Here is a 20,780-nt window from a genome sequence, read left to right as displayed (position 1 = left end):
CATCTACTATAGACACCGTGTTTGGCACTACGCTAGATGCTACATAAAACATGCAACAACTTAACAAGAAAGAAATATTACATTTAGTAGACAAATAAATTGAAGGAAAATATAAAGATTAACATAGTTTTATGGAACTATCCATGGACCAGAATTTTTAAATGGCAAGGACACGCAAATAACAAGAAAAGAAATAATGAAAAAAATCTGAAGTGGAATAGAATCTGTTTCCGATACATAAACAAAATCTCAACTTTATATTCTACATTAAAAATCATTTAAAAAATCATGCGAGAGAGAATATTTAGAAATAAAATGCATTAAAGAGTGAGTGCTGAAGCCACAGTAGCCCCTCATGCCACACACAGGATTTTGCGAGGCACTAACGTCACATAACAGACAACCAAGGGCTTGTGAGCATGTCCTTACCGGTGCATCTGCCACTGGCGATGTCTGTGTGAACAGTTGAGTATTCAGACTGTCCCCTTCCCAGTGGTGTGAGCAGAAAAAGTTTCCCGCCTTATCAGTTGGAGATTCCACCTAAAAGCAAACCAAGTGCTTTGTTGTTTCTAGAACCAGAACTTCCCACGAAACATTTACACTCAAAACTACATTTCCGGCCAATCCTTCAAACACTTATCCTTACATGAAAATAAATTCAAGAGGCACTGTATCTAACCTGTCGGAAATGCCTCTTGCCAACAAACTAAAACTTCGATCCTTGCAGGGCAGGTTCCCTTTCTTTTATATTATGAATTAAAGACTATTTTACTAGTGCTACTATTTTAATGTAAATTCCACCTCTCCATGACATCTGAGAATGAAATATCAATCATCCCTATCTATCCACCTATCTATCATCAGTGATTTCAAAAAGTATAGTGAAAAGCTGCTTCTGTCTCTTTCCTTATCCTCTCTAGCACGTCTTCCCTCCAAACGTGAAGTAGATAGAAATGGCTTGGCTTCCCAAATGACAGGCTGATGCCTACACTCCAGCAGTACCTTTCCACTGCATCTTGTATGAAAACTTGCGTGAAAACTGGTGGTGTTACAGAGTGCCAAGAGCAGGCACAGCAAGCAGCACACAAGAAACAAAGGGAGCAGAGTTCACAGCTCGTTCTTTCCAAAGGATCTGGTGTTTACCTCTTGTTTGATCTTCTTCAGTAAGGGGGGTCCATTTTCTTGAAACTCAGCAACAATTCCAGGTTCATCCGATTCCTGTTTGATCACATCCTGCAGGTCTTCTACTAGATGAGAGGGTGTCTGAGGCTAAAGGGAAGAATGGGTATTTATGCATCAGAGGAAAACTCCTGTCTATACTGATAAACCAACGAAACCCAAGAACTTTTCTAAAACTTACTAGCATCTTCAGGGGACCATATTTAATTTCTTGAGCTGCAAGTGCATGCTTGAAAGGTGTAGGAGTTCTTGGAGAGCTTTCTAGGATTGACCTTTTGATAGCTGGAGTTCTAAAACTTAAAAAAAAAAAAAAAAGCAGTGGCTTAATATAAAAGAAAATACGTCCCTACATTGCTCTACCTGCTACATTTAATATTTTTCCACTGAATACGATAAACTCTGTTATTGATACGGAATTGAGTTTGCTGTGTAATCATATTATTCGTTAAGAAAAAGATAATACGTATATCACATATTTTCAAATATTTCAAAATATTATACCTCTAAGCATTAAAATATTATTATTTCCTTAATGGTTTTGAAGACACATGTAGTGCTCCTTGTTCTGTAAGATGACCATAAACCTGGTGTAGATCTGATGTCATTTACAAATCAATTTTATCTATTCATTAAAACTGAGCCCACACTAGAAAATATATGTTAACCTTTTAAAATTTTTTCTTTGTACTTGGAAATAACAAGAGTGCATTTCTTTTAAAGGTTTCTTATAATTCACACTTTCTCTGCCATTTCTTCGAACGGGTTAAGGCTTTATTGAATAAAAATGACTGCTTAATCACCCCTTAGCTTCAAATTATATGGTATTCCTGGGGATGTCAGAAGAGGTCCTATTTACATATAAATTTCCAAAATAAAAAATAAGATAAAAAATATGAACTAATTAAAGAACCATACTTGTTCTTACTCTGAAGCTTATAATCAGAGAGGAAAGGAGGTTGAAGATATTGTTTTTGGTGAGAAGAAAAGCCCTATTGAATGAACAAACTGAATGGAAAAGTTTTATGAAAACTAACTCTGCATATATAGAAAATGTTGAGGAGAACTACAAAAGGTAATTTAGTTTATCTTCCCACCCTATACCTCTAGATAGTTGTAACATGCCCAGGTTTCAATGTAGGAATACATATAATTACATATAAGCAGTCAATAATATTATGTACACACAAGTAGATCAGATATTTGGGGACTATGTAAGTAAATAAAGAATTTTATTCTTCAACCAAAGACTTACATAGTATTTTCCTTTTGAGTTTTCACAGTCTGGTCTCTATGAAATGGTGTTGTAACAGTCAATTTGTGACCATTGAGAGGCGTAGAAGTTAAAGAAGGCATTTCCAAGTCTACGTTTTCATGGTTATTGGAAGTGTTCAAGAACTAAATATGGAGAGAGAAAAAAAATTACTTAGATTACCCAGTGATTCTTTATTCTGCCCAATTTAAAAACCATACCTTGATAACAAGCAAGTATGTTTTACTGACCCACGATATATAATAGTAAAGATGTTAACAAGCATGTAGTGTTGGAGAGGGGTATTGTTCTATTTCAATTGAGCACCCAAGATTTGGAGTGTGGTTTCCAAGAAATAAAATCTAGGTTCAATGCTGAAAAACTTATAAAATACTAAGAAAATATTCTCAATAAATGACACTTGCCGGTCGTGCGTGGTGGCTCACACCTATAATCCTAGCACTTTGGGAGGCCAAAGTGGGTGAATTGCTTCAGGCCAGGAGTTTGAGACTAGCCTGAACAAGAGTGAGACTATGTCTCTACAAAAACCAGGAAAATTAGGCAGGCGCGATGGTGCGCATCTATAGTCCCAGCGCTTGGGAGGCTGAGGCAGGATTGCCGAAGCCCCGGAGTTGGAGGTTGCAGTGAACTATGATGATGCCACTGCACTCTAGCCCAGGCAACAGAGTGAGACTCTTGCCTCAAAACAAACAAACAAACAAACAAACACACAAAAGAACATTTGCCATTAAATAGAATGAGATGTGTTTTTTCTTTTTTTTTGAGAGACTGGGTCTTGCTCTTTCTCCTAGGCTGGAGTGCAGAGGAGCGATCATAGCTCATTGCCTCACTGCAGCCTCGAACTCCTGGGCTCAGATGATCCTTCTGCCTCAGCCTCCTGCATAGCAGGGACTGCGGGTGCAACATCATGTCTGGCTAATCTAAAAAAAAAATTTTTTTTTAGAGATGGAGTCTCACTATGTTGCCCCAGGCTGGTCTTAAATTCCTGGCCTCAAGGGAGCCTCCGGACTTGGCCTCCCAGAGAGCTGGGATTACAGGGTGAGCCACTGTGCTCAGCCTGAGATGTGCTCTTATTAACATTTAAAAGGTTAAAGTGATTTTTGAAAACTACTTAATCTTTTTCTTTCATATTTTGTTTTTTCTCATTAATAATCTATGAAGCAAAACTATTATTATAGAAGGTTTACATTAAAAAAAAAGAAGGTTTACATTATATGGAAAATTCTTGAATGATAAACTATGTCCCTCAGAACACTAAAGTTTTGGGAAAACAACAGGTGTTCCTTAAACTACTCCAAGTTAAAATAAATTTGGGAAACACAACATATCATAATCTCCTCCTAGAAATTCACAGTGCACAGCATATTAATAACTCTGAGAAGTCTCGCAGTAAAGAAATCAATTTTTAACTTTGTTTGATTCAGTGTTTCCCAAACATATATACCTACATATTTAGATTTTTTTTTCTAGAACATCTAAGAAAGTCTTGCAGAACTAATATTCTGTAGAACAGTTTGAAAACTACAGGCAAAAAAAAAAAAAAAAGATAATTTTTTTTTTTTTTGGCGGGGGCATTATTTGTTCATACTTAAAGTTGTTCTTAACGAATATAATTGGAAAAATGTTTTAAAGTGCCAAATTATCTATTAATTTAAATTATTTTAATAATTTAGAAACACACATCTCTGATAAGAATTATAATTTCCATGCCTTAAAAACACTGTATGAAATAAGAATATTCATTGGCAAGAACTGCCCTAGTCAAATATGACACAACTCGAAAGAACGAATGGTGAGAAATTGAAATTGAAAATAAGTTATTTTCCTTAAGCATTTGTTCTTCATCCTCTTCCTAAACATTTCCACCTAAGGTTGGATTGGAACCCTTAAATTTTCTAGTTGCAACCCAAATGTTATCTAAACATAATTTGGTTCCCTCATCTCCTGGGTCAGTGAATCACATAATAATAAACGAACAAAGAGGCAGAAATTGTGTTAAAAATTTAAAAGGAAGAGATCAGATGGGAGAAAAGGAAGAGACAGAAATGTTAAACTCTAGTGTTGAAAGGAACAAAAAGCACATCTCATGCAACTATCTATCTTTCAAACCACCATAAAAGTAACAGAGAGAGAATTATGACAAAATCATCAGTTGGCCTGCAGGCAGCCTGATCTTCAGGAGGCAATACGACTTAGCAACTGCTAGATTTGACAACGGCATGAAATCAACTAGGGTAACAGTAATTAGTCATTTGTTCCAAAGGATTAGTTTCTAGATTATTAAGGCTCAGGTGTGCGTTGAAAATTAGTAGCAGCTGTGCAGAAATCGTGCTCTACCTGCGAGGGAGAGAAGGGTAGGCTTTTGACAGGGGAACGCTTGGGAGTTGAGCTGCTGACGTCAGCAAATATGAAGGAGCTAGAGTCTCCAGTGGCTAAGGGGCTCTCCTGGCCCCGCTTTTTTCGGAGGATGATCAGCGGAATTGTGCTGTGCCTTGCAGGAGGTAAGGCCCTGGGTGGGTCAAGTGAACCCTCACCCAGCATGCATTTGTTCACCCTTGGGCTAGGCTCTCCTGCAGGTCTACTCCCATTGCCCTCTCTCTGCTGAAGCTGTAGGGCTTTGCCTGTGTGATGCTGGCTAGGTGAAAAATCTGCTTCTTCAAAGAATTCAAAACTGCTGAGATCACACCATGATGAAGAATCCTGAAACAACGTGGGAGGCACAGAACTTTGAGACAGTGTGTGCATGGTGTGCCATCATCACCTGAAAAATTGCACTGAGACAGAGATGCTACATGCAAAGCAAACCCTGGGCCCATCTGTTTGACTTCTTGAGAAACAGCTTCAGGATTAACAGTTGTTCTGTTACACTGCGTTAGAGTGGCCGAGCGTGCTGCCTCAAGGCAGGTCCTAGAGTGTGCTGCAGGGAGAGCAGCACAAAGAAAACCTTTTTTAGAAGGCACGTGATGGCAATATTCATCCTGTCCAATGGGTATGCAAGAAATGCTTTTTAACCAACTGGGAAACCAAGGAAATGAACCAAGTGTCTGCTGAGGAAGTGCTGAGTTCAATTTTGTTTCACTAAAGATGATTCATCTCAGTGAATCGACGGGAATAGTAATCAATAATCAGTGTTTTGTGGAGAAAGCCATGTACCACCAAGGAATTGATTATCACTTCAAATACATTGAAAGATTGCTTTAAGCTCTGAGTAAACAAAATTCTCCCCCCACCCCTTCCTCTAAACAAAATTTTTAATGTGCTGAACAAAAGCAAAGCAAAATTATAGGGAAGCACAAAGAAGTAAGAAAAGTAAAAAAAAAAAAAAAGTTAAAAGTAACTCAAACACTATTCCCATAATCCAAGCTGTACTTTATAAGTCATCAATTTCACCATTTAAAAAAAATATGACTTTTGAAGGAAAACTGTGAAAAGGTACCTTTTGTCTGGTAGCCTAGGAAATCAGATTTTTGAAAAAACATATTCACCAAGCTTAAAATCATCCTTTTACCTTTACATTAATGTAGGCTAATAACATATTTGCTATAGAAAATGGCAATGATTTAAGAAATGGGTTTTCTAATTCCTCATCCAGAAACATTAACTTGCCTTAACAATTCTACTTACAGAATCTATAAATTGGAGTGTTTCTGCAAATTCTAAGAGGTTCTTAACATTATCCAGAATTGTGCCTTGGTGGACGATCATGCACCTTGCTGGTGAGGCACTTTCTTCAGGTAGGGAGCCAGGATCCACTGGCAGAGATGGTGTGGAGTGGTGTTCTCCCAAACAGGAAACAGGTGCACTGTCTCCATGAGGTCTGGTGTGGTCGGCGATGGTGGTGCTGTGCCACCCGGGGTAGCTGCATGTGTGGTTCTGTGTCTAAGGAAGGGGGTAGGGTGTAGAAATAAAGAAAGAGAGGGAGAAGAAAGGGAGAAGGAACTTAGCAATGATGTTGCACAAGGTATCAGATGCTGTTGGAAGAAAGATAAAAGTAGTTGCATCATCTAAAACTCATGCCTATGAAACAGTTGTCAAGATGTTTCCTTTTTATCAATGCAAGACTGTACTTTTTAATAGGGCTACAGTTTGTACCCCCATGATTACCTTAATTATAATTTGTTAAAACTTCAAATTATGGGACTATGTTACAGAGTACAATTCTCATACTGGATGTCTTAAAAATCCACTTTAATTTAATTTGCCAAAGGTCCATTAATGTTTGTTGTGAGTTAAGAATTGCCCTATTTGTATCCTAACCTACAAAAAGCTAGAGTGTCCAGGGGTTAGAGTTGCTTTTATCTGCTCATATTCTTGTTGCTTCTGTCCCTTTCTAATGCCACAGTGTGCACGGAGGCAGCGAAGGGGCTGCCAGATCAACGTGGTCAGGAAAGCAGAAGAGCAAATTAACAGAAGTCTCCTTACAGCATGACCACACAACAGGAGAAGTTGCAAAACATTAACTAAAGTTAAAAAGTGGTCGAGCTAGTATGTGCACACAATCATTTTATTATTTAACAAAAAAGAAATTTACCCCTAAGAATCCCTACTGAGTATCACTTCTCTTTTATTCTTTGTTGGTGAACTACATATGTTACAGAGTACAAGCAGCTTTCTATTTGCTGCCCAGTCACCAACAAAGATGCCAGAGTTCAGTAATGGCATGTACAGCTTTCATGCACGCAAACAAAAGAGAGCAGCTAATGTGATTTGTGAAGAGGTATTTATACACAACTTTTTAAGATACTGAACATACATCAAATCATGTTTGAAATGATAAAATATGAAAATATAGGTTAACAAAATAATAGGAAAAGAAAAAATCAAACAAATTGATACCATATGGATATATGGCTCGTAAAAAATGCAGACTTTCATTCATTTTATCTTTGCTAGTCTTTAGATTGATTACAGTCCTTCCAGAGGGAGGAAAATCAATGATGATAATCACAAGTGGATATTGTGTTTCTATGGCAATACAAAAAGACTCCTTCCAATTTAGTCAACATACATTCTAATACCAATCGCATTTTATTACAAGCAACTTCTAGTGTTGAGACATGGCGAATGGATACACAGAGCCTTGGTGAGTGTAATGTTTAGAAGAGCACTGAGGTACACTGAGGCAAGGCTGCTGGCCCCCGTTTAAGCACATGATAATCAGTCTTACTGGTAGCGCCTGCTGTCCTTTCAGCTCATTCTCAGTTGACATTAAGAGCAACTCTAATTCCTTTATTCGCTTTTCTTTCTCAGGGTCTTCATCATTATAGTGTCTCTGAAATAACAAGGGAAAAAAGACAAAGGTCTGATTGGAAGCTGTAGACACAAGGACTGTAGCCTGTAGTCAGGAGGTAACACACGCAGCCCAGAGAGCCTCAGTGTGCCACTAAGGCCCGCTGAATTTGGCTACTACAGAGATCTTTGTGAATGTTATTTCAGACTTAAGGGAGCGACGCAAAATCTGAGGCTAGAGCAGGTGCTAACTGAGGAGTTGTTTCATCTTTAACATCAGAGAATCAGAGCAAACACACTCTAGAAGCCAAGATTGGTAGATTGCTGGCCAGGACTCTGTTCTCCTCGCCACACTCCCCCTTCTTTTTACTTCTGTTTGTCAGGTAAAAGTTAAGTGTTTAGATGAAAGAAATCAAGCATTTCTTAAAAGCAGTGCCTTGAAGAGCAAATGAGTTTCTTTTTAAGGTGATCTTACCTGAATGGCTGCGGCAGCTGGCTGAGGGACATTGACTATATTTACATGTAACGCTACAGGATATGGAACATGACTGGAGACCTGGATCGAAAGGCAAAACAAAGGCCTCGTCATTTATGGTTACATATGCTTCAGGGGACTTGGCTTCCTGAGGTTTTGCTCTGGGACTGAGGGAAAAAAAATACTTTACTGATAAAATTCACTGAACAATTTTTTTAAAACCCTCTAATTTGAAAGTTAGCCAGGCCTTTAAAATCAGCTAAATAGCTAAAGTAACACAGTGAAAGAAATTTCAAGTGCTCCTCAATAGTGACTGGAAGTATTCTTTAATTAGAAAAAAACACATGGAAAATATAATTTAAAAAAAAAAACATTTTAGAAACTGTCTTGCTATGTTGCCCAGGCTGGTCTTAAACTCCTGGCCTTAACCAATTCTCCCACTTTAGCCTCCCAAAGTGCTAAGACCACAGGCGTGAGCCACTATGCCCAGCCAAAAATATAATCTAAAACACATTCATGAATGCATGAAAGAAGCTTTGATGGGAAAAACTGATGGTGCAAGCTGTTCATAAATAAAAATATTTTTCTTGGAATAATTATGAGTTTCAATAAAAAAACACAACTTCTTATGAAAATTCATTCACCTGAGACGTTTCTGTAAAGTCTGTAGTCAAATGCATGGAACAGACAGAGAAGAGTAAAAACTATTTATGTGTATGTTTTGCATAGAATTTGCATATGAGCTCTGTATTCTTGGGTAAGTTTCATCATTTATTATTGTTAGTTTAAAGATTAAAATTTCTTAGTATTTTTCCTCTTTAGTCTTCTTTTCCCACCTATTATGAATTATTTCTTTCTCTAAATATAAATATCTAGAAATTACAAAGGAATCATGTGGATCCAAAGGAGACATCAGAGAATCAAGATTACAAAGCTCTGCTCCTATCTCAGAGAAAGAAGATAAACATTTACGGAGTGAATAAAGACGTTTCTGCTAGATCACTACCACAATTGAACTTACAGTTAACTGTTGCATTTCAGTGTCGAACTGTCTCCCTTTTCTATGTAATATTACCTTCGCTTTTCATTTGGAAGAGAAAAATATCAGGCTACACATGTATCTCCACTCCCCTATTCTTCAGCTGTACTTTAAGTAAACTTAAGTACCTCAAATTCAAAAGCTAACTTCAAATTATATTTGAAGCACCAAGTTAGACTCAAACAACTTGGACTCCAGTCAGCACCATCTCTATGAGCTGTGTAACTCTGGGCGAATCACTTACCATCCTCTTTCTCCATACATAAATCAAGGATAACAACACCTCGCCTCGCAGTTTCTCAATTCACAAAAACCGTTTAAAGCCTCTCTTTTACTATTTCGCTGGGGGTGGGGGAAATGTATGCTAAAGAAAGAGAAGTTTGGCCGGGCGCGGTGGCTCACGCCTGTAATTCTAGCACTCTGGGAGGCCGAGGTGGGAGTATTGTATCTACTTCAAAGGGTAGATGAAGATTGACTGTGATCGTGTTTATGAAAGCTCTCTGAAAAGTACACAACTGCATGGTATTCTTAACCTGGAGCTAAAATAACCACCTCTCTCATGAAACTAAACTCTCAGGAATGGCTTACATTTTGTGCTTCAGAAATGTGGTAGTAGGAATAGTCATTGGTAACGGAGGGCTGGCCAGCTGGAGGGAGTTGACCTGTAGGTGAAGCCTGAGCAAAACCCATCAAATGACTGTTCTTCTGGAAACTTGTGGCCACTGGCTGGCTGGCTTTTGAAGACTCCTGCAGATAACCTTCCTGTTCGACCTTCCGACGCATTGTAGAATTCCAGTGGTTCTTGATAGCGTTATCAGTTCTGCACAGAAATATATCACACAGAAATTTCACAAACAAAAATTTCAATTCATATGCTAGTGAATTGACAGAAAACTGCTTCTAACAGAGATCTATCTTTTCTTTGGGTCCACTAAAAGCTGTTTTCTCTTTTTAATTGTTTCCTCTCTTTTTAATTGTTTCTGTTTTCTCCACCACCTAAGATCATGTTTTCCCTATTGCCTAATCGGAAATCCATAGATTACTCTTAGTTAGATCATCTGGAATCTATGTGGTTTTCCATAAATTCTGGTATCTTTTATCCATTTTGTTTCTGTGGTAAAGGAGCATTTTCAATTTAATAACCCTTCGTGTTTATTATGGTTATTTGTGGTACAAGACTCTAATACAACTTAAAGTTCCAGCTGTCCTAGAAAAACTACTGCTTTGACTGGGGCATAGTGAAGCTGGGGCAAGTGAGGCTGCGACAGGGTCTTGGGGGAGTTGGGGGGATGCTAACGCTGCTGCTGCCCTGCTGTTCACTCCTTATCATTAGCTAGAACTTTGGAGTCAAAAAAACCTCCCACCTTTTGAAAACCACCCAATTGTTCCTGTAGCCAGACAGAGGTGAGAATGGAAAATGGGATCCCGAAGGGAAAGATGCTAACCCCCAATATATTTTCAAACTGCAAAGCATTTTTACTAAAGTCTTTCCATTCTCAGGAAAGCAGTTTCTCAATTCACAAAAACCGTTTAAAGCCTCTCTTTTACTATTTCGCTGGGGGTGGGGGAAATGTATGCTAAAGAAAGAGAAGTTTGGCCGGGCGCGGTGGCTCACGCCTGTAATCCTAGCACTCTGGGAGGCCGAGGTGGGAGTATTGTTTGAGCTCAGGAGTTCAAGACCAGCCTGAGCAAGAGCGAGACCCCATCTCTACTAAAAATAGAAAGAAATTAATCGGACAACTAAAAATATATAGAAAAAATTAGCCAGGCATGGTGGCGCATGCCTGTAGTCCCAGCTACTCGGGAGGCTGAGCAGAAGGATCACTTGAGCCCAGGAGTGTGAGGTTGCTGTGAGCTAGGCTGGCGCCACGGCACTCACTCTAGCCCGGGCAAAAGAGTGAGACTCTGTCTCAAAAAAAAAAAAAAAAAAAAAAGAGAAAGTTCAATCGCCCTTTTAATTTTTAGAAAAATCAACAGTGTACTCTCTCTTAGCCCATAAGGGACAAAAGGCCTCTTTTTACCAACCTCTTGAATTTTCTAAGCTTATATTGAACCACAAGAATGGAAATGCTTTGGAGCATCTCAAGAGAATACTACATAAACCATCTTTGAAACAACCCTTTCTTCTGAATTATGAAGCTCAAGAATAAAACCATTCTTAATATTTTTGATCTATATTACTTTTATGTAAGGTTTATAATAAAAAGTATAATTTTCCAAAGTAACAAAATCTTTTATATACTATTTAAGTGGGGAAAATGAGACAAAAATGAGCTTCCATAATTATCCCTCATAATGAGGTAATTTTCTTGCCTTGTTTATTAAAAAGAAAGTATTACACTGACATTGTTCAAAAAACTTGGAAGCAGTATGATAATTCTAGAAATACATTATTTTTCCATTCAAAGAAGAAAAAATTAAGCCAAATGGTATAATGAAATGGATGCTGGTATCAGGAAAATGGTAGCCGAGCTCCTTCTGGTCACTAAACCAGCTGTCCGAACTCAGACTAGAGACAAACTGTCTTCATTTTCCTTCTATGTGTTTAGACATTTGTAGTTTACAAAGTGCTTTGACATTCGTTTTACTTGATCCTAACACTGACCCTGGGAAGTTATTTATTGTTCATGTTGCAAATGGGAAACTGAGGCTGAGGAAAGTTAAATGAGTTGGCCCAGGGCTCACTCACTGTTGGGTAGATTCTGGAAATCCCCAACCAGATAAACTCCAAGAAATCTTCAGTTTCTAAAAGCTATGGATCTAGCTTATCTAATGAAACACTTATGACTGATGGAATGTAATTCACTCCCCATACATTGAAAACAGAATGTTCAATACCCACTCCCTCAGTCTTCCCAATGAATATATTTTTTGACATATTATTACCGTCCAGGCAGTAGCTTTGCGATTTCTGCCCATCTGTTCCCCAGTCTCTTGTGTGCCTGGTAAATAATTCTGTCTTCCTCTTCTGTCCAGGAGGTTTTCTTAACTTCTGGATTCAAGTGGTTATGCCACCTCTCCCTACATTGTTTTCCAATTCTCCCCTTTAAGTGCTTGGCAATAACAGACCAACGTTTCGGACCGTATTTCTGTACAAGCTCTATCACCTTCAGATAAACACACAAAAATAACCTATGTTTTAATGTTATGTAATGAGTCAGTGTAATCATTCTTCAGTGTTACAAGATCTTTAGAAAATTTCTAAAATTGGCTTTCATTCATAGGAAACATGGGACTGGAGTTCTCTACTTCTTGTTTGCCCACTTACCTGCTTCCTCAAGTTGGGAAACATCCAACAAAGACATTTGGGAATATTCTTAGTTATGATTCACACACCAATGAAGAAAGAACTTACTCTTTGATCTTCTTCTTTGGTCCAAGGACCCTTGATGAGCTCAGGGTTTAGTACTTTCTGCCATCGGTGCTGGCACTGCACATCTGTTCGATTCTAGACAAATAAAATAAAAGTATGTACCATCATAAAGATACGATGTGATAAGCACATGAAGACTGCTGTAATATGAATGATACATAGACAATAGACAGTGAAAACATTCAAGAACATTTTAGGGCATGTTTAAGAGCCCATTTATCCCTCATTACTTACACACTACAGAACATACACATAGTATATTGAAGTTGCATCTAAAATTAGAAGCTCTGCCTCCTGAGGAAAATAGTCCTGCCATGTGAACTAAAGAACCATCACACTGCACACGTGCCTGTCAATTTAACTTAACCTGAACTTCAGTCTTGTTGCATGTGGCAGTACCTACGTGGCCACCTAAGACTTGTTAGAGATTCCATATTGTCAAGCTTTTATGGACACTCACCCTAAATGACCAAAGTTTGTTTCCCTTAAAAACTAAGAGATGTACCTCAAGTCAGGACCACAGTATTTATGTTGCAGGAGAAACAAAGATAAATAAAAGATGGGCCCTACATTACAGAAACTTGTAATCTTGTAAGAAGGAAAAAACAAATATATAATTAACTATGACAGAAGGCTGAATTTGATTTATATGGAAGAAGAGACCAAAGCATAATGCTACTGAAGGGAGCAGAAAAGCAGCTCCTTAGGAGGAGAAATTGTTCCTTGGGAGGAGTCTGCCAAAGCTCCTGATGTGGACTTTGAAGGATGGACAGAACTTTAACTGGTGAAGCAAAGGGAGAACATTCTAGGAGGTGGGATCCCCAGGAGGAGAAGGGAAAGCAGAAATGAATCCAAACAAACCTGCTTACGGAGAGGAAGTAGGAAACAGAACTGGAGCTGTAAGTCAGGGCCAGAGAGGAGGGCCCTTGTGTGCCTGGTCAAGGCAGTTTACTTAATTTGTGAGATTCTAAGTTACTGTTGTTGATTTTGAAAAGATAAGGTACAGCTGCATTTTAAGAAACTCCATCTGCCAGTGGTGTTTGGGATGGATGGAAAAGAGGAAAGCTACAAGTGGGGAAGCCAGTTAGGAGCCATCGCCATAGTCCAGATGGAAGGCAGGAGCCTAACCTGTCACACAGCCATGAGAATAAAAAGAAAGTGAACAACTACAAAGGAATTCCAGGGTCCTTAGTAACTGCTTAAATGTACGGGATGGGAGGATGGGATAAGTCAAGAAAGGACTCCATAATCTTAAACCAAAAGTATGGCTATTGACAAAATAGGGAATTTAGAAGAAACTGACTTAGAGAAAATATCAAGTTTCATCATCTACTATGTAACAAATCATCAAAATGCTAATTTATATTATCCTAGTAAGTGAAAACATAAAACAAGCAGTTGTTTTTAAAATGTTGTCAAAATCCTTTAATAATCTATTTAGAAACCCCCAATTGTATACATTATAATATAAAATACAAGTTATAAATGGAACATCTCTCCTCCTACTTCTTATATGTGAGCAAATATATAATATCGTAATAATTTCTCCTAGAATATTTTATATAAATCTTTGGGAGGAGCTTTCCTTTTACAAAATGAAAAAATTATTATTAACTTACCGGGAGATAATTGGCAATAACTTTCCAGTCATCTGTTCCATTCTGTTCCACCAGTTTCTTTAGTTTTTCATCCTAAGACATTTAAAGGCAACCCTAGGATATCAGTCATTTACCGTATAACTATGTTCAAGTTAGAATGAACAAGGAAACCAATCCAATAACACAATATGGGGGAGGATCTCTCAAAAGTATCCAAACACAGCAGATATTAATGTAATATAACGGTTTGGGAGCATAGATTTATTTAGAGTCAAACCAGAGTTTGCATCTTAACTTGGTTATTAATCGATTGTGTTTCTGGACCTTAGTTTTGTCATTTATAAAATAGGAATGCTGATAGCAACAGGGTTATCTGAAGATTACATGAGGTAGTTATGTAAAACATTTAGTATCATGCCTGGCACAGACTGAATATTTAATATATGGTAACTGTTTTACTTTGTGGGGAAAAAATGAATTCAAATTTTAGATTCAGCAGACATTTAACTATGGCAATAGATAAGATCTTGAATAAGAAACAATATTTCTAGTCAGTTCATCTCTTTCTTATAAAACAAAAATGGAAGGTCACTTTTTAAATTAAAGACTTGTATTATGTAAGAAAATCATTTCTTTTTTGCATCAATATATTCACAATTTAAATGAAGCCAAATGTATTAGAACACAGAAGACCTAAATATCTGTGGGCAATTGGTTCACATACTGTGCACGGTCCTACCAGTTCACAAGTGTCTCTATGAATGTGTTCCTTCTGTGTCTCTGCAAAGGTAACATTCACACACAATGCAAGTCTGTGGTACAATACAGACACAGGAATTAGGAAACCACTATTAACAACAGAACTTCTATGTTGTAAGGATCATCCAAGTGCACAATCTCAATTGGTAAAATATGTGTCTTCTATGGGCCTCCCTGGGAATCCTGTCTACCTGTCCACAGTGGCTCTGGTTCAAATGAAGCAGAATGTAGTGAAACCAAAGAAGAGTTGATACCATTTGTTCTAACATGAAATCTTCTAACATCAGTTGCAAAATTGTTTGAGAACATTAAAGAAAAAGAAACTTTTTCTCACATTAACAATTTTGCTTCTGAAGTATCTTTCCCAAAGATCAAGCTTTTGACAAGCTAGTGGAAAAAGAAAGGGAAGCAAATACATCTCTATCCATTACTGGATGCTTTCAGGACACACCTTCAGGTATATGGCTCTGTGAAATATTATATCAAGAATATTGAATGAATACATTATAACAATGTATTTTGTGAGTGTTTTGCTTTATTCTTTGTTTTCTTTTTGGAAATAGCAATTCATTCACTTATTCAGGGGAACATTTATTAATATCCTACTTTGTGTCAAGCAATTCTGGGTTCAGGAAATACAAAGATGAACAGACATTGAAGCCTGACCTCAAGAGCCTTGCAGTCTACTGGAGTCGGGGGGGGATATATATGTCACAGCAATGATAAGACAGAACATGTACCCATGCTTGGGGCAACAGGAGGATGTATCCAACCCTATCCAGGGAAGCCAGGGATGGCCTCACAGAAGAGCTGATGTCTTCATAGGTAAGGAGGAAGTAGGAAGAAATGGTGAGGTAAAAGGATGAGAACTCAGTAGGCAGAGGGAAACACAGATGAAACCTAAAGTGGGAAGGAGAGGACATTCAAAGAACTACAAATTGTTTGGAAAGGAATGGTACAGTGTCCATGTAGGGAGTGGTCAGAGGTGAGGATAGGCAGGCTAGGCTAATTTCAAAGAGCCTGTTGACAAGTTTGAGCACTTGCAGTTTAGCTGAAATTTTGTTTTTCATAAATTATATGCTACTTTTTTTTCCATAATTTAGTAAAGGTGATTAGTTACCTCTTCCCGGGTCCACCTAGTTTTCCCCAAGTGACGCTTTCCAGACTTGGGAAGCAGCCCATCATAGTCATGGTCACACATCTCAAAGTCTTCATCATCCTCATCACTGCTGTATATGCTGCAGAAATAAGAATGGGCAGATGCGGGCTGAAACAAGAGGATTTAGACTACTACTGGGTTTCAAAACTTACACAAAAACTCCTCAACAATCCTTTCAAAGGTTACGAAGCTAAAACATTGAAAACTTGCATAACAAGATTGTTTTCTGCATTCTGTTGCTCTAGGATTGTAAACTGGTTCTACTGTTATTGGTATCCACAGATACAGCAAAGGACCTGGCACTTTCCTATTGCCCTGCATGTTTAAACCTGCTGTTACTGTTAGACCAGGGACAAGTTACACATTTGGCAAACTTCCAACCAATGAAGATTTAAAACTCAATGTTAAGAACAAGAAAAGGAACAAGACCCCATGTCCTTCATATAAGTACACACTCAAAATCTTAGGCATACGTCATATTATTTAAATAATATTTCCCAAACACAATAAACAATTCAATTATGTGATTTCAATGGGGCTGGTGTTTAATAAAAAGAAAAAAAATCAAGAATATACCCAATAACATAATTATAGTCATCCCTGAAAGATTAGAAGATTAGGAGAACCAAAGAGGAAATGATTTTAAAATCTGAGGATAAGACCATCAAGTGATTATACTGTTTTGTAAATAACATTAATATCAAACTACTCAAAACTCCGGGCCTGGTAGATCCAATTTGTGGCCCTGTTTACAATTCTCAGTTTCCAGAGTAACTAAGTGTAAAATTAGGCTACTTGATAGAACCTTACTCTTGTTTTTTCTGTCTCTGACTGAATGGTGTTTGAAATATTATAAAATCTTCGAAACTGAAGGATTTCCTCAGAAGAACTCTATGGGTTTAAAAAGAATATATTACTGTTTTCAAAAGAGCTTTTTTCTTTTACTTAGTGGATCAACCCTAAGAATGTTGATGACTTTTGAAGTAACTCTATACTTAATGTTTATTAATCATATACTAATTAGATGAGAATAATTTTAAAGACACAGTTTACTTTTAATTATAATTTTTTATAAAACTTAAGGTGGAAAAAAATACTCTTAGAAACTTCACTAAAGTTTATCACTGTAATACTGAGAAATCCATCAAACTGAGACCAATACAAATAATGATATAAAGCAAGATCATAATGCAAATTATGATTTCTATAAATAAAATTTATATTCACACTAGATTTTGTCTTCCCAAACTAATTCACAAGTGTATATTACCAAACCCTGCAAGTCAAGCAAAAGTGCTTACCAAAAATCCCAAATTGGAGGTTTTTATAATTTAAAACTATTATTTTCAGCAACAATCTGATGGTCCAGGCTTGATGTGATCCAAACTTAAAATACAACCACCACCGAAAAAAAAAAAAGAAAAAGAAAAGAAAAAATCCCACTAAACTGTATTTATAATCTGAAATCATTTTTTTTCATTTAGTGTCTATCCTTTGAAACAACAGCCTACTTCTGTTTCTCACCATAGACAGGAGGCACTAAACAACTTTTGGTCAATAATAATTACTATAGTTTCCCTTTAACATAAAACACAGTATGATAAACCAAAAGAAAAAGAAAAAATTATTATAAGCCCAGAGCTATAAGTCAGCATCTTAAAGCCCCCAAATGAAGTAGCCCCTTGTGAAATATGAGGGACACCAAGAAAGCCAGAGGAATCTGAAAGCGCAGTCATAGATTCAACTCAAATTAACTTTTTAGGTTTGGCTGGTCACATTTTCAGAACTGAGGACGGCATTTTTCAAACTAGTAACTGAGCAGTCTTGGCAACAGTTTAACACCCCAGGAACAAGCAACATAGTCAGCCGCCCGCAGGGGGCAGCCGACGTCAGGTGAGAAAGAACAGCAATCAAACAGGACCAGGGTTCTGGAGGCAAAGGTGCCAGTCCCTGTTCTGCCTCCACCTAGCTGTGTGACTTGGACAAATCACTTCCTCTCTTTCAGTACCCCAGTTCCTCGCCTATACGTAAGGGGGCTCGGATTCTATTTCTAAGGTACTTTCCAGAGCTAATAAAGGACGATCCGCTGTCTTCCGTGCCTCTTCAAAGTTAAGCACAGGGGCAGACATGTGCAAAACCAAGGTCTCCAGGAAAGGTGGTGTGTGACGTCTGCAGGTCCTGAAGGGGCCAGGAGGCAGCAGGGCGAGTCCAGGGCTGCTCACGCGTCAGCTCCTGGGTCTACCAGCAGGCTTGGCATGGGGCTCGCCTTTGAGCTTTGCATGCGATTTCCTTGCTCTAAGTCGTCCGGGTCGCCTCAGTAGCATGATTAATTTCTACTAGGGACCTGAAATAACTTTTCCTTTATCTGCTCTGACAAGATCTCAGACCTAACAGTCAGAGGACTTTCAAAGGCTGACTTCAGGCTTGATGCACTCGGCTCCCACCTGCTAGACCCGATGTGGTTACAGGAGTACAACTATGAATATTACATTCTGTCAAGGAAACAAACCGTGCAAAGAAACGAAAAAGAAAAGAGGTGTTGGGGGCTGGGAAGAAGGAGGGGAGCGGGAGGAAGTGCCTTGTGGCCGCTACCGTGATTCTAGAAAAGGGGTTCAGACTCATTTCGCTGACCTGGTTAATAATCCCTGCCCAGTTGACGCTCGCCCTGCAAGAAACGGCTTCGAGCCCGCAGCCGGGTTTCTCTTCCCCCTGAGACAGGTTCAAGGCTCCCGCCCCTCCCGGCCTCCTCCCCTCTGGGCTACCTGGGAGCCGCGGGGAACCTGCGGGCCCCGCCCCGCGGGGGGAGCCGAGACCTCGGGGCGCGGAGCCTCGGCCGCGCCTCCTCCCAGCACCCCTTCCACCTGCTGCCAGCTCCTGCTCCGAAAACAACAGGTGACCCCTGCTGCTCTCCTAAGTCCCGCAGGCGAAAGGTGAAACCTCTAGAGGAGCAGCACCCCGCACCGTGCGGCCTGGCCCGGGGCTTAGGGAGACCAGGGCTCTCCCAGTAGCCCCCTTTTCCTCCGGCGCCCAGCCCGCCTGGGTTGGGGGGAGAGTGCTGCTGCAGGGTCCACACACACGCTCTGTGCGACTTCCCAGCGCCCCGCGGGGACCCGCGCCCCCCGGTTCCACAGCAAATAAGTACCAGAAAATCAAACAACCCGAGGAAAACCGGGGGGATTTGCTTTGCCTCCACGGACTCTTTCCCAAAACTCCTTTGCGACGGTCAGTCAGGTCACCTCGCCTCGGCCCGGGCGACCTAAGGCGGAGGGAGCAGGGCGCGGGGAGGAGCGGCAACCTCAGCCGCGTCCACGTGTGCGCGCGGCGCCGAGACCTCTTGCCCAGGGAAGAGCCCGCGGGGAGCGCGTCCTGGTTGCGCAGCAGCGGCCTTGGGTGCTGCCGGCCTCTGTCCCTTTGCGCCGAGTGGCGACCGCGACGGCCGCCCAGCTAGCCACCGCCCCGGCGCTCGCAGGGAGCCCCGGGAGGTCCCGAGGCCGGTGGAAGCTGGAGAGCCAGCAAGTGACAGTTCAGACGAGTATTTCCCTCCTCCTCTCCCTTTTCCCATCCGTCCAGCCAAAATGTTAGGGGACTTCACCCATCATCCCGGCGAGCCTCCCCAAGTGCGGTGACATGTGCAGCGCTGGCGCGTGTGGGTGCGCGTGCAATGTTTGCAGTAGGAATAAAAGCCTCTCAGAGAATAAGGGTTCGAACCTCCAAAACCAGGGCTTAAAACAATTTGCAAATGTAGAGACCCTTTCTTCCCCTAAAATCTTTCCAGCCGCCTGTCAGCTGACACTCTTCCTCACCTCCACAAAGAATGAATGAAATTTAAATGAACTACCTGCAGCTACTAAACAATCCGGCATTTTCCCTGTATCTGCCATATGCTCTGCACTTCCAAGTCCAAACATATCTCAATGCTTCCAGTAATTACGCTGCGACTCCCTCGCCGACACCCGCGGCGTCAAGCCAGGCACCTGGTGGGCTTTCCGGGGCTGGTGGGCAGCGCTCTGCCCCTGGCTGAAACGAGCCGCTTCTTTTCCCCCTAAAGAAAAATGTATCCCCGTGCAACTTGCTAAATGAGCCTCAGGGCGTGCTTCCCAACGTCCGGATACGTTTCCCGCATAGACTCTTCTATTCAACAGTCTCTCAAGCGGCTGCTGCTGCCGAAGCAGGGGCTCCAGGTCCTCGCAGGATCTGACAGCCCCGCAGATGATCCGGGAGCGAATTCCCACCTGCTCTCGGGCGCCCGGCGCCCCGCGCGCCCCCGCCCTGGGCCGCCCGCCCGGCTCCCCGTTACCTGTGCCGGGGTCTCCGGGCCATGGCGCGGCGGGCCCGGGGCTCCGCCGAGAGCCGCGGGGACCGCACCGGGCTGCCGCCTCCCGCCGCCCGCCGCCTGCCTGCGTCCCTCCCCGGCTGCGCAGCGGCGCTCCGCACCGCCGGGGCGAAGTTTCTCAGGAGAAAGAGGAGGAGGAGGAGGAGGAGGTCAGGGAGGAGGAGGAGAAGGAGGAGGAGGAAACAGGTTGATATTAAAGTGTAAACTCTGTAAACAGAGATGCCATCAAACAAAGAGCTTTGGACACTCCCCCTCCCGCCAAATCTGGCGCCCCTGCAGTGCGCACGCGCCCTGCCCGCCGCCTCCGCTGTCGCCCTGGCTGCCGCCCGCGGGGCTGCCGGGCCGGCGGGGCCGCGGCTCCCTTTC

The 20,780-nt window shown here is 40.7% G+C and overlaps 1 protein-coding gene across 8 annotated transcripts in view; it reads right to left on the bottom strand.

Annotated features, from left to right (window-relative positions):
• MYB (v-myb avian myeloblastosis viral oncogene homolog) overlaps positions 1 to 20,603 on the bottom strand; it is a 35,230-nt gene extending 14,627 nt beyond the window's left edge. The window contains exons 1-14 of one of the 8 annotated variants that reach the window (XM_012665179.1): positions 20,379 to 20,603; positions 16,043 to 16,160; positions 14,185 to 14,256; positions 12,548 to 12,640; positions 12,079 to 12,299; positions 9,781 to 10,012; positions 8,154 to 8,234; positions 7,617 to 7,721; positions 6,074 to 6,328; positions 4,787 to 5,149; positions 2,432 to 2,574; positions 1,361 to 1,475; positions 1,144 to 1,269; positions 430 to 540 (exon numbers count right to left, since the gene is read on the bottom strand). In XM_012665179.1, the coding sequence (XP_012520633.1) occupies positions 430 to 540; positions 1,144 to 1,269; positions 1,361 to 1,475; positions 2,432 to 2,574; positions 4,787 to 5,149; positions 6,074 to 6,328; positions 7,617 to 7,721; positions 8,154 to 8,234; positions 9,781 to 10,012; positions 12,079 to 12,299; positions 12,548 to 12,640; positions 14,185 to 14,256; positions 16,043 to 16,160; positions 20,379 to 20,401 (2,058 nt within the window). In that variant the 5' untranslated portion in view covers positions 20,402 to 20,603. The remainder of the gene's footprint in view (positions 1 to 429; positions 541 to 1,143; positions 1,270 to 1,360; positions 1,476 to 2,431; positions 2,575 to 4,786; positions 5,150 to 6,073; positions 6,329 to 7,616; positions 7,722 to 8,153; positions 8,235 to 9,780; positions 10,013 to 12,078; positions 12,300 to 12,547; positions 12,641 to 14,184; positions 14,257 to 16,042; positions 16,161 to 20,378) is intronic. The other 7 variants (XM_012665181.1, XM_012665180.1, XM_012665182.1 and 4 more) reach the window with 7 other exon arrangements.
• Between the last annotated feature and the right edge of the window lie 177 nt (positions 20,604 to 20,780).

The sequence above is a fragment of the Propithecus coquereli genome, unplaced genomic scaffold, assembly GCF_000956105.1.
Source record: "Propithecus coquereli isolate 6110/MARCELLA unplaced genomic scaffold, Pcoq_1.0 Scaffold98, whole genome shotgun sequence".
NCBI classification, from domain to species: domain Eukaryota; kingdom Metazoa; phylum Chordata; class Mammalia; order Primates; family Indriidae; genus Propithecus; species Propithecus coquereli.
The sequence above is the reverse complement of the archived record's forward strand: the minus strand, read 5'-3'. Positions and strand labels throughout refer to the sequence as shown.